The 12,584-nt window shown below is 45.9% G+C and overlaps 4 protein-coding genes and 2 non-coding genes across 6 annotated transcripts; 3 read left to right on the top strand and 3 right to left on the bottom strand.

Annotated features, from left to right (window-relative positions):
- Positions 1 to 461: 461 nt before the first annotated feature.
- LHYA1_G003858 (uncharacterized protein) lies at positions 462 to 3,265 on the bottom strand (the record flags this gene model as incomplete). Its single annotated transcript, XM_031148824.1, has 3 exons — positions 462 to 1,110; positions 1,166 to 3,070; positions 3,117 to 3,265. Coding segments are annotated over 3 exons (2,703 nt in total), but the record flags the coding sequence as incomplete, so codon positions are not given.
- Positions 3,266 to 5,584: 2,319 nt separating this feature from the next.
- On the top strand, positions 5,585 to 5,669 carry LHYA1_G003857. The gene has a single exon. It is a non-coding gene; the product is annotated as a tRNA-Lys (tRNA).
- A 717-nt stretch (positions 5,670 to 6,386) lies between these two features.
- Positions 6,387 to 7,521, bottom strand: LHYA1_G003856 (UPF0311 protein; the record flags this gene model as incomplete). Its single annotated transcript, XM_031148823.1, has 4 exons — positions 6,387 to 6,698; positions 6,760 to 6,875; positions 6,957 to 7,120; positions 7,175 to 7,521. 4 exons carry the CDS (start codon positions 7,519 to 7,521, stop codon positions 6,387 to 6,389), a joined length of 939 nt encoding a protein of 312 aa, XP_031005784.1.
- A 419-nt stretch (positions 7,522 to 7,940) lies between these two features.
- On the bottom strand, positions 7,941 to 8,056 carry LHYA1_G003855. The gene has a single exon. It is a non-coding gene; the product is annotated as a tRNA-Lys (tRNA).
- A 1,168-nt stretch (positions 8,057 to 9,224) lies between these two features.
- Positions 9,225 to 10,302, top strand: gto2_2 (Glutathione S-transferase omega-like; the record flags this gene model as incomplete). The annotated part of the gene is made up of 3 exons (XM_031148822.1): positions 9,225 to 9,324; positions 9,372 to 10,123; positions 10,180 to 10,302. Coding segments are annotated over 3 exons (975 nt in total), but the record flags the coding sequence as incomplete, so codon positions are not given.
- Positions 10,303 to 10,993: 691 nt separating this feature from the next.
- Positions 10,994 to 12,362, top strand: CEL1 (Exoglucanase; the record flags this gene model as incomplete). Its single annotated transcript, XM_031148821.1, has 2 exons — positions 10,994 to 11,596; positions 11,655 to 12,362. 2 exons carry the CDS (start codon positions 10,994 to 10,996, stop codon positions 12,360 to 12,362), a joined length of 1,311 nt encoding a protein of 436 aa, XP_031005787.1.
- Positions 12,363 to 12,584: the final 222 nt, after the last annotated feature.

Raw genomic sequence — 12,584 nt, 5'->3', positions numbered from 1 at the left:
GAGGTCAGAGTGGAAGATTCTCCGGAACCTTGGCGGCTGAATGTGTCAAGCGAGATTGGGAAAGGGGGGAGTGCAGCTAGGGAAGGGTTGCCGTATTGTGGGGAAGTGGAGATGCGGGGCGGGTATACCTGGGAGACAAATGCATGTACCATACCGGTATATATACCACGACTTCATATAAGAATAAATATACATTCAAGAATCACGCAAACTTTTGCTCGTCAGATATTACAGACTCTTGCAAGCAAGCTAGCCGTGAAATACGTATGGGATTGAAGAGTTGGGGAATGGGATGGTGGCATTTTACTATAGATTCATCACATCTCCTCTTCCTAATATGCTATTTTGCCGCTAACATAAAGCCCACTCTCATTATGGAATTACCGAGAATGAAGAGTCGAACCAATACTTTTTGATATGATATGATACAGCTTTATAAACACAAGTCGAAATGCTACAAATCATGTCTCCCACCAATGCTTCCCCCTCGTCTTCCCCATATCCTCCATCTCCGCTGGCTTCCGATCCTCCTGCAAGCTCGCCCCATCATACCTCCACCTCCGTCTCTGCTCCCCCACCCACCACTTCCCCACCATCTCCGCTTCTTGCACCCATTCCGACTCATCAACGCCATATTTCCGTGCAAGCGTCTGAGCCAACGCAGCGATAGAATTCTCCTCTATCGAAAAAAGTTCGTTGGGATCGCGGTCTGTATCGGTGAACCTGTAGACGCCGGACTTGCAAACCGGGAGCACGAGGCGGAAGGGAACGGCGGCGGAGGATACGGAAAGGAAACCGCCGCCGGCATTCAGCACGCCGATGTTCCATTGCTGGCGTCCGTGGCGCGCGGGCACGAAGGGGCGGATCAAGGACTGGCCTTCGTATTGATGCGTGAGACTCGAGGCGGCGTGGAGGTCTTTGGCGTCGAGTGAGGATGTGGCGACGAGGAGATCGAGGACGGTGGGGATTATAGAGAGGGAGGTGGCGTTGATTGCTAATTGGATGCGGGGGAGTGAAGGGTGGTAGAAGACGAGAGGAACGCGCATGTTAGAGATATGACCGTTTTCGAAAGTAGAGTGCTCTTTTGAATCTTCCTCGAATGCGTAACCACTGCAGCAATGGTTAGTCTTGTGTTGCCTTCATCTCGTGAAGGAGCGTAACCTACTGATCACCAATCATGACAACCAAAGTCTCCTCAGCCATATTAAACTCGTCTATCATATCCATCACCTCACCAATCCATCCATCCACATACTTGATCGTGTTGAGATATCTATTAAGTGGATGCTCGGCGCTCCATACTCTTTTCAAGTAATCGACAGATGCTTCAGCTCCTGGGGTATTCCAAGGGTGGTGGGTAGAGCTTGTAAAATGAGACAGGAAAAGACGCTCATTCTGTTCTTGAGACTGCTGGAATATATCCCGCAGGTACGGCTTGACTTGTGTTTCGGGGAATCCAAAGTAGTTTGACTCTTTCTCGGTTGGGGGGTAGTGTTTCGAAGTCGGATCGAGTAGAGTCTCCTTGGTAATCACTTGAGTGAACCCCATATTTTCATTGAGCTCTTCTTGTCGATCATACTGATCAGTAATGGATTGAACAAACACAGACCGCCATGGCTGAGACCTGAAATCTTTTTCACTACTCGTCTCTTTATGCCTGCGTTCAACAGAGGCATTTTTATTGTGGTTGAAAAGCTGCAGGATCGATGGGAGACAGGGTTGATAGATCTCGTCACCAGCCTCTACCGTGAAGTCAACTGGGAGAGGTTGCACGCCACAGTGGCTTCCGAGCATACTCTTAAACGTCGATGTGCTTCCAGTAAATGCACCAATAACATTAAGCCCGCCCTTCTCCTTACTGAGACCCCTCCAGGTCCGATTCAAGGGAGACTGATATTCCTCTCGTACGTCATATCCGCTATCTTCGCCGGTGAGAAATTCTGCATTGGCGGTCAATTTAGCAAGATTAGAAGAGGCCTCCGGAGCGGACTTTGCTGATCCATGGGATTTCATAATAGCATCATGAAGATGTGAGTTTTTCTTCAGGGGGAAGACATCTTTTCGTGTCGATTCTAAAGAAAGGATAACGACGTGTTTGATGTTGACTTTATTCTTTTTTATGGCTTCGGTAATTGACAGGAATACGTCTCCATCGAGATTTGATATACGCAAAGGGTCTTGCACTGGGTCGTAGTTGATATCCTCGTAAGTCTTCTCAGCATTGTTCTTTGACGAGGCACCATCCTCTACCGATTCATTCTGCGCCTGATCTGAGACTACAACTTGACCAATTAAGTTGTGGTACCAGCGACCGAATCCCTTGAGTTGTTCCCGAGGTAGCCATGAAGGAAGTCGTAGGTTTCGATGGCCTTTCTCTTCGACAGAAGCGTTGACCCTTGGCATCCATCCCACAAATTCCCCATGCGGTGCCTCCCAATTACTGGTAGAGATCAGATCTGGCAAGGGGAAAGCAACAAAATCGCGTGAGCCAGCTTGACACAAGTCTTGAGAGTAAGGACTCATTGCTTCTAAGAGAGTGAATGGAATGGAGCCAGACATGTGTGCAAAGGGAAAATGATGCGGCCTCACAGCTAGGAGGATGGAAATGCCCACGACGGGTGTAAGAAACAAAACTCGACGGAACCACAAGGAGAGATTCGTAGCTCGATTCCTTTTTGCAGGCACAGCTGTGGCCTCAAGATCCCCTCGGTCGCTAGATAGGACTTCGATATCATCTTCGGAAAGCGTGTCCGAGTATATTTGTGTTTCGAGTTCATTCTTGTTGTCGATTTGCTCCTCTGCGCCTTGCAACGATTTGAAAGGTAAAATGGGGAATGTCCTAGCCAGATTATAAACCAGAGTCTCGGTCCTTTTATAAAGAGATGCAGCAATGACTCGAGAGACCACGAGGATGAACAATGCTACCAACAGGGCTTGCGAACCGCCCGATAGGAGGAGTTTGAGAGCTGCCGGATCGTGAGTAAAGTTGCTTGCTGCACCCCATTTGATCTCTCCACCCGTCTCCAAGTAAAAGGCAATCTGTACCGATGAAGCACCTACAATGAGGAGACTGACAATCAACAATCAAGTTCTGCACAAGTTTGGCGGCAACTCACCTAACACTGGTTCTGAATGCTCCTAGTAGCAGTGAGATCTTGCCTCGCGCATTCAAATGTACTAGAACCCAGAATATGGACGCATTGACGATGTCGAGAGCTAAGAAGGTCGGTAAATACAAGAGGGTTAGAAGTAGTGGCAGTGACGTTCTGTGAGTATACAAGTGCAGTAATTTAGGAAGCAAAGTCGCTGTAACCAGGATTGAATAGTGGAAAGAGAGCGTCCACGACTGACGAAGCCTAGAACCGACCGACGAGAAAGGGTAAACTCGCATGCTGGAAATGCAAAAAGAAGATAAAAGTCAACATGAGCGAGCAAATGCAACAAAAGCGCCGGAAAAGAACTTGGACAAGAAAGACAGTGGTCATTTGAAACGTCCAGCGCCATGTGAATGCTGGGTAGAAGAAGCCTTGCCGGCCAACACTTGGTGCCTGGTTGGGTGGCTGTGGTGGTGGTGGTGGTGGGGATGGGATGCATAGCCCACCGCCCATCTCCCGCCTGCATGACCGGGGCTGAAAAGCTTGTTTCCGAGCCGCTGCTCCTCTTTTTCTCAGTTTCTCCTGTCCTTTTTTACGTTTGCTTCACTCCGTACCTACGAGCCATGCCACAAATAGATTTCCCACGGTTAATTCGATCAAAGAAGGGAAATATCATACGACTTTACGAGACAAGTGCGATCGCGTGTCTACCTATGGATTCTATAATGGAATTTAGGCAGAGCGAACCGTTCCAAAGAGGCTAGAAAATCTAAATTAGTTCTATACACTAATTTATAGCTGAACTGCTCGTGTGCTCATCGAGTGGACTTATTATGCGAGGGATACTATTACTCGGTACGCCATACGAAGTATGCACGCTATTGCTTATAGTGTGACAATCCAAATGCACACGGGGAATCCTACATGGTTAGCGTTAGAGGGGTATAGTAGTATACGAAGCAGTAATATAATGCCTAGAGTATTCCTACCAGGCACTTGTGTTGCCGAGAATTTAAACGCATAGTGTTTACATACTTCATAGGTACGTTCCTTCCACTATAAGCACGTGCTATCTTGAGGTCTTTCACCATGCATGAAGCGAATTCTACCGTAATTATACACTCTTAATTATCGCGCGGGCACGAATACAGGGTATAGGGTATGCTTCCAATCATGAAGTTTGCCTCTTTCTACTTGAGAACAAGGCTGGGGTAGGTAATACAAGGTATCTATTTTCGGCTGTTGGAACCCGTATAAGCTTAGTAAAGTAATACCGTGTGTTTTGTCACTGCAGCACTACATTAACAAGCGCACGAACTACATGCCCGAAGCGGCGAAGCCATCCTTTGGGCTTTCCCCGCCTCCAGGATGTCGGCAAACACCGACGTCTTTTAGAAGTTAAAGCATGTCATAGGTCCCGGCTTTCATTGCAAGTACGGAAAGGACTTGTGATGAAGTCACTATGGCTATCAAGAAAGAACGAAGGAGTGCAAGATCTGATCTCCACGATTGTTCGTCTTGGAATATGTCTTTCCGTCCGCTGTATTTAATAAGTACAGATAGGCGCCAAGACTTTGTGATCAAAAAGGGGGAGAGATCCGCACTGCTGGCTCATTTTGGGCACCGTACAAGCTCCGAGCCGCACAAGAAATCCGCCGCAGCTGATAGAGTACTCGCTTTTTTAAGTCTAAAACTAGGTCCCTTTTTGCTCCACATTACCTGCCATTGTGATCATTTAGAGGGTCTGCTAAGGCTTAAATTAAAGTTAATCTCTTTGACCAATAGCGTTAATTAGAGAGCTTCAACGTTTATTGCGTCTAATGCAGATCTATGCTCGGGAAAAAAGCCACTTATAAGAGTAGGATCTATCCTTTCCACGCTAGAACGACCCAGTTTCAGACTAAAAAACAGCGAGTAGTTGTAGTTGTTGTTGTCCTTCCCGAGCTTCCTTCTTCGCTCGCTTCGCTAATTTACGGACGCCTCCGCCACCTCCTGGTCCAACCTCGCGAGTCCTAACTCTACTTTATATAATAAACAGAAGGAAGTATTAATATCAAGACAAGATGCCAATTAGTCTAGTAATAAATCTATAGATATAGAATATAATTCCCCACGATATATACAATATCGTCCTGGCCTAATAGCGAAGATGCGCCTGCATAGTAAAGAATATAGCTTCGCTGCCGTACCAGCGACAGGAGCATAGCATAGGACTAAACCAAAGATTCAGTACATAACAGATACTCCTACACCCTACAACGCACCCACCTCCAACGCACACCATATTGCACTCCTCCCCGCGGCATTCGACCAAGGCAGCGAAAATCTCTTCTCCGAATTTTCAGCCCAGGACCCACTTATCCCCCCAGTCCGCACATCTAGTAGTATGTATGTGAAAACAAGCGCTTCAGGTCTAAAAACACAGAAGCCTGCCCGGCTAGGTATGTTACAGTCTAGAAGATGAATCATGAGAATGGTTACTAACATCTTCCCAGCTCAATCGGTAGAGCGTCAGACTCTTATATCTATTAAGAAGCGATCTGAAGGTTGCGGGTTCGACCCCCGCGTTGGGCTCAATTCCCAGCGCTCAAGCTTAGCTTGAACACCATTTTTTGGATTTTTTTTCTCTTCTTTCTTTTGTAGACCGTCTGAATGGTGCTGGTGCTCTTTCATTGTGATGTTTTTACTTACTTACGCGTTTAAGTTGGAATTTTCCAGGGGCTATTTACTCGCTTGCTAGGGATGGAAATTTCTTTAAACGCACTTTATTATTTTTATAAGCGGTCAAGAACATTGGTGATAAACTGTGCTGGTACAAAAAAATGCATCAAGTCTTGCTTATTTATTATTCTAATTCGCGGTTTGCTTCGTCACAGATGCAAATAATGATTACGGCATTCAACTTATGATCATTGGTAGGGGGTTTGAACTTTTCTTGCCCGGTTTTGAATAGAAACCAGGCGAGCAGTTCGTTGATCACTAAAGATGCAGCGTTGGATACAAGTCCTTAGCATAGCTTAATAGCACCACGTAAAACATTTCAAACGTTGTCTCATGGTTTTGTTTTGGCCATGCTATTTTTATGCGTGGTGGCTGCTCTCGCTTTGAACACGGAAACTTTTTCAATTAGGGCACTTAGGTTTAGTGCTAAAGGGATCTCTTTATTTACGACTAGGACGGCATCGGGCTTGGTTGGTATAGGAGGAGTATTTATTACAGTAATGAAATCATGCAACCCTATATGCACTGATAATATATTAGCATTCATACCGATGACCAAAATCCATCTACTCACTCATATATAACCTCCGCGCCCTTTCTCATCCCACTCCCAACCCACATGCCGCAATTAACCTTATCTCTATACCTCTCATCACCCGTCTCCATCTCAATAAACAGCCGAAACTTATAACTGTCCGGATCAACTTTGTCCGCCAATTCCGGATCAGAAAGTTGGGCCAATACTTCCGGTGGGCCAGTGCGCCAACCATGTGTCTTGATGGCAATATGTGCGGGAGGGTTGTCATATGTTTCCAGGAGATAATTTGTCTCAAGGCGCGCTGATCCGTCTGGTATGATGATCTGGCTATCTTGTCCACCGGGCTGTATGCGATACGCGTCAGAAGGAAATTGCGGAGATGATAGATGTAATGCGCGAACATACGAGGACTTTTCCAGAACCCCATGAACCGGACCATTTACCGCCGGTGAAGGAAATCCCTAGACGTTTTAGTAAAGATTCTGTGAAATCGAGATGGCAGTCCCAGATAAGGGTTGTAGCTAAATTGTAGGAGATAAAAGGCATGAAGAATGGAAAATCAACTCTAAGGATTTCGAATAATAGACCTTGATCTCACTTACAGTTTCGATGACCAAAAGGAGTAGGACCTAAAGAAATTCGAGGATTGAGAGTAACAGACATGCGAAACTCCAGATTCAAACTTGGATGAGGGAGGTACAAATGTGGATGTGGATATAATTCTGCCGCATGATTTGCAGGTCGAGTACTTTGATCATCAGCTGCCCTAATTACCTATACAGAAGAAGCATCTCCGTCTCCTGATTACTTCTTCACTTACGCTTCATTTTCCTTCGGTGCATCCCAAACAGGAGGTCCGGCCCAAGGATCACCACGCGCCAGCCAAGGCTTCGAAAGCTTCTCTTCCAGCTCTTTCAGTTTAGTATCTTTGCCGGGAGAGTGCCATCCAGCAGACATGCGAGGATTATTATCGCCCTCCTTGTTGAAATTGCCACGGGTCACGCTTGAACTATAGACGGTCCAGCTAGTATCGGGGGGCATGGATTTATCGGAGTCTTGCACTGGTTCGTCGGAAGCTTGCTGGATTGGTCCTCCTGGGATGGGAGCCGGTGCAGGTATACGGTCTTTTAAAGCAGCAGTCCATGATCGGTATGCAGCTGGGTCCATTTTTCTTGTTGGGTACCTTAGTATGTGATTGTACGAAGTAGGTTTCAAGGTGTTGTGAAGTTTGCGGGGTGGAGAGTAGCGTCTCGGATAACGATAAGGAGTTGCTAGGCGAGGCGAGAGCGAGGATAGATGGTGATCGGTGATCTTCAGGACTCTGTATATCACGTTATGGTGAGTATAATAGCTGTAAGTTTGCTAATAGCGAACATCTCTTCTATTTGGAACGGCTTTGTATCACGATATATACGTAAAGCTATCCATATAAAAAGAATTAGAGTTGCAAAAGTGAAAAATCGCTATCGGAGCTAGCGTCATGTGACCCACAACTCCCGACAGTAAGGCCTAATATATTTGTATACAAAAGATTAAATCTGGGAATTATTTATAACATCTAAAAAAAAATTAATAATAATATAACGCGCCCGACGAGAGGCTCGAACTCTCAACCTTGGGCTTGTCTTTCAATTAATTGTAAACAGAAGTTTGAAATTAATGCGTAAAAGGCCCACGCGCTAACCAATTGTGCCAGCCGGGCTGCTTTGAATTAAAGAATTTGTTTGAAAAGTTCCTTATTTTCGTAGATACAGCGGTTAAAGAAAGATCCCGAAGTCCCTCCGGCACTTTTGCAATTCCGCTTGCTTTGAATTTTAATCTTATTCAGACTTTCACATCTTGTATAGACACCTTGCTTAACGGATTATAGGTCAAATGTAGGTAGTATAGGTCTAATATATCTGTAACCCATCTCTAAGATATGCAAATGTGCAGGTTTGAATCTGTTCCGATAAATAGCAACCACCCATGAGAGCAATAGCAATAGTAACACGATAATCCACGTACTCCCCTTCCAAGCCACATTTCCTCCAAGCTCTTCCTAACAATATTGCACAACTTCTCGAAAACTATCTCCACCTACATGTTCACCTGTCGATAACCTTCAACATACAACGAGATATCGGATCGTAGCCGAGGGTGGGGGGTAGACGACTGGCTCGACGACGTTCAATTTTTTCTGCTAATGCTTGTCGAGCCCGTGTTCTCCTCGGTCCAGCCATTATGGTCCTAATAGGTGTCTGCGAGTTTGACTGAGAGTCTGGTATTTCGAGGCGACTTTTCTTTGGTGTTTGGAACAATGAGTCTGGAGAGTTGGTACTGGACTCTGCTTATTAAGATATCATCTTTTCTTAGGTTCTTTTTGACTCTAGTTTTCTACAGCGACTAATTATAAACCCTTAGACACAGAAAGCGGTGTTTCCCTTATTCTCCTTGATTTTCAATGTCCCACGCTACCTAGCACATTATAAATCAGTTCTGCTTTTCCTGTCCATGGATATAATAAAAAATTGGCTCTATTTTAATGCCCCACGTCGCCTAGCACATTCTAAATCGGTACCACTCTTTCTATCCATCGCATGGCTACTCGGGTAGCTACTTCTTGCGAAATAGGAGAAAGCTGTAAGACACAGTATAGTAGGAGTGAAGGCTCAATATTACATAGCGCAGCCCCTAAATCCGCTGTAGGTATAGTGAAGTACAGTACCCCGCCAATGCACAATGCGCGGGGCTGCTGACAAATAACGCCATTCATATCTGGTGGACCTGCCTCGACTTGAGCTCGAGTACTGTATCAACAGAACACAACCATTCAGATGCAAGACGTTTTGCCTCGAACCACAAGTTTATAATTCCCACAAGTTCAAGACATGAGTTCCATCTCGACATTCAAAGATGGCGCCTGGCACGGCATGATTGAAGCCGGAGCACAATTCCCTCCAGAAAAAGGACGGTATCATATGTATATTGGTATAGACCCTATCGCCACTAATACCACTTGCTAATACATATCATAGGCCTCTTCTGCCCATTCGCACACCGCGCAAATTTAATACGACACCTAAAAGGGCTGACCGATATAATCGACATCTCGATTGTAAAACCCTACCCTAAAGGCGACGACAAAGGCTGGCCTGGCTGGAAATTCCCTACCGACGACGATCCATACGAAGGCGCGACACCCGATCAGCTATTCGGCAGCAAATACATGCACGAGTTATACTTTAAAGAAAAGAAGGATTATAAGCGGAGATACAGCGTGCCAGTGATATGGGACAGAAAAACGAATCAACTAGTCAATAACGAAAGCTTGGAGATCTTGCGTAACTTTAATACGGGATTCAACTCAATTATATCGGGCGAGTACAAGCAACGCGACTTTTACCCAGAGCGTTTACGGAAGGAGATTGATGAGGTGGGACAATGGATGCAGGCGGACCTTAACACGGGAGTTTACAAAGCTGGCTTTGCTCCGGATCAGCAGACATATGACAAGAATGTGATACCTGTGTTCCGAGCTTTAAATCGACTAGAAGAGATGCTGTCCCAGAATCATGGACCCCATATACTTGGTTCCGAGATCACTGAGCTCGATATAAGACTCTTTCCTACCCTCATAAGGTTCGATACAGTATATGTCCAGCATTTCAAATGCAACCTTGGAACTATACGCCACGACTACCCATTATTGAATGAGTGGATGAAGAATATGTATTGGAACGTCCCTGGATTCAAAGAGACGACCGACTTCAGACATATTAAGGAAAACGTTGGTGCCCGTCTTCCTATTATGCACTCCTTCGAATAGCATTAACAATTGAATAGTATACTAAAAGCCACGGCGATATCAACCCAAAAGCAATTACTCCCATGGGACCAATTCCAGACATTGAAAGCGGCGTTGCGAAAGACTGGAATAAGATAAAGGCAGGTGGGGTCAAGTTACCCGTATGAAAAGCTTTTCTCTTTACATATTCTTTTGTCAAATGGATTAGTACCTCAGTACCTCGAATTTTTCTAGGAATTCAATCTGAACTCATAGAGTTTAAAGTTTAGAGTGAAACATAAAGTATTCCGGGTAGATGTGTTTCAAACTCTATTTTGTCCCGGCCCGGCACTAGTTGTCTCCCCATTATCCGAGCGTCTCTTTCGGCATCTGCCTGGTCAATCCAGAGACTTCAGTGAAAATACTCAGTCAATAATTTTGCAGTATGTTTCAGTGAAGACTATCATCCGGAATGCCGGCATATAATCTATATGAAGCAAGAAATAATACTTGATGAAAAGCTCATGTAGATTCCCATAGACGGAAAAATTCCAGAAGATTGCCCAGACCCCGGCTCCCGGTACCTAGTCAGGGGCTGATATCTGCCATTGCAGGACATCAAAGATGCCATATGTGGAGTGCTAATAATAATTCAAGCTTTATACTAACATCGGGTGGATACCCCACCTTTCCACATTGCGATCTGAATTATATCTGCTGCGGAATTATTGTTTCGAATAAATACAAGCTTCCGGGTAATCCGGTATACTCAGGAAATGTAAATCTTTAACTTAAACTTATAAAGTTGTCTCCCTACCTTTGCTTCCGTTTTATTGACAGTTCATTTCCAAGGAATCGATCCACTCAATCACGATGGTTTCCATTATCTTTGGCCTCGCAGCAACACTTATCCCATTTGTTTCCGCTCAACAACCTGGAACTTACACTCCGGAAGTCCATCCCACATTGACTTCGCAACAATGCACCAAAGCAGGTGGCTGTGTTACCGTTAACACTTCTGTGGTACTCGATTCCAATTATCGGTGGCTACACAACGTAGGCGGTTCCGACAACTGCACCTCTCAAGGATTCAACACAAGTGTATGCGCTGATGCAGAATCTTGTAGCACAGACTGTGCGCTAGAAGGTGTTGATTATGCCAGCTTCGGCGTTAGAACGAATGGCAGTGCTTTGACGCTCAATCTTTTCAAGACGGAGAACAATGTAACTTCTAAGGTCACTCCTCGTGTATATCTACTTGCAGATGACAGCACCTACGACATGTTTCAACTATTGGACCGGGAGATTACTTTTGATGTCGATATGTCACAGGCGGGTTGCGGTGTCAACGGCGCTCTGTATCTCTCCGAGATGAGCCCAACTGGGAATGAAGGACCGCTCAACCCCGCCGGTGCCAAGTACGGGACAGGATATTGTGATGCTCAATGCCCATCACTAAACTATATCAATGGAGTTGTAAGTGCATATCAAGGCAAGTTAATTGAAGAAGTCTAGCTAAGACTTACTCACCCAGGCAAATTTCAACGGCACAATAGGCGCCTGCTGCAGCGAAATGGATCTCTGGGAAGCCAATTCCGCCGCGGCTGCTTTTACCCCGCATCCCTGCAATATCACCGGCGTATATGCATGTACCGAGCCCCTATGCGGCGATGCGGACAAGTACGCGGGCGTCTGCGACAAGGACGGCTGCGATTACAACGCGTATCGGAACGGTGCACCTGGCTTCTACGGGCCGGGGGCGAACTTGACAATCGATACGAATAGGCCGTTTAGCGTTGTAACGCAATTCCTCACATCTGGCAACAGGACGTTGAGCGAAATCAAGCGGTTATATATCCAAGACGGCGCCGTGATACAGAACGCGCAAACGAATATCAACGGCGTGATGCCCGGGAACAGCATCTCAGATAGCTATTGCAAGGAACAGAAGAGCGTGTTCAACGCCACGGATGACTTCACAGAATTGGGCGGTTTAGCGGAGATGGGGGGCGCGCTTGGGAGGGGTATGGTGCTTATTTTTAGCATCTGGGATGATGCGGAGAGTCGCATGCAGTGGCTTGATGCGACGAAAGGGACGGGGGCGGGGAGTGTGAGGGGGCCTTGTAGCGCGGAGAGTGGGGATGTGGGGGATATTCTGGCAGAGGAGCCGGGGACTAGGGTTGTGTTTGAAAATATTAGGAGCGGGGAGATTGGGAGTACGTTTGTGGATGGGGGGTATTAGGGGAGGGAGAGGGTGGTTAGGAGGGGGTTGTAAGCGGAATTGAGGGGTTGTTTGGAGGTAGATGTACGTAAGTACCTTGTTCATTTCTAGCGGGAGGGTTTAGAAAGTCATGGGGTTATGGGTATGTACATATATTTGAAAAGAATGTCAAGGCATTTACATCAAGTCCGACTTCACTATCCATCTTGTATCAAGCAGATGAAGGTCACGTTGATGTAATGA

Source organism: Lachnellula hyalina, assembly GCF_007821495.1.
Source record: "Lachnellula hyalina strain CBS 185.66 chromosome Unknown contig00057, whole genome shotgun sequence".
Lineage (NCBI taxonomy): Eukaryota > Fungi > Ascomycota > Leotiomycetes > Helotiales > Lachnaceae > Lachnellula > Lachnellula hyalina.
This window is presented reverse-complemented; position numbering and strand designations above follow the sequence as displayed.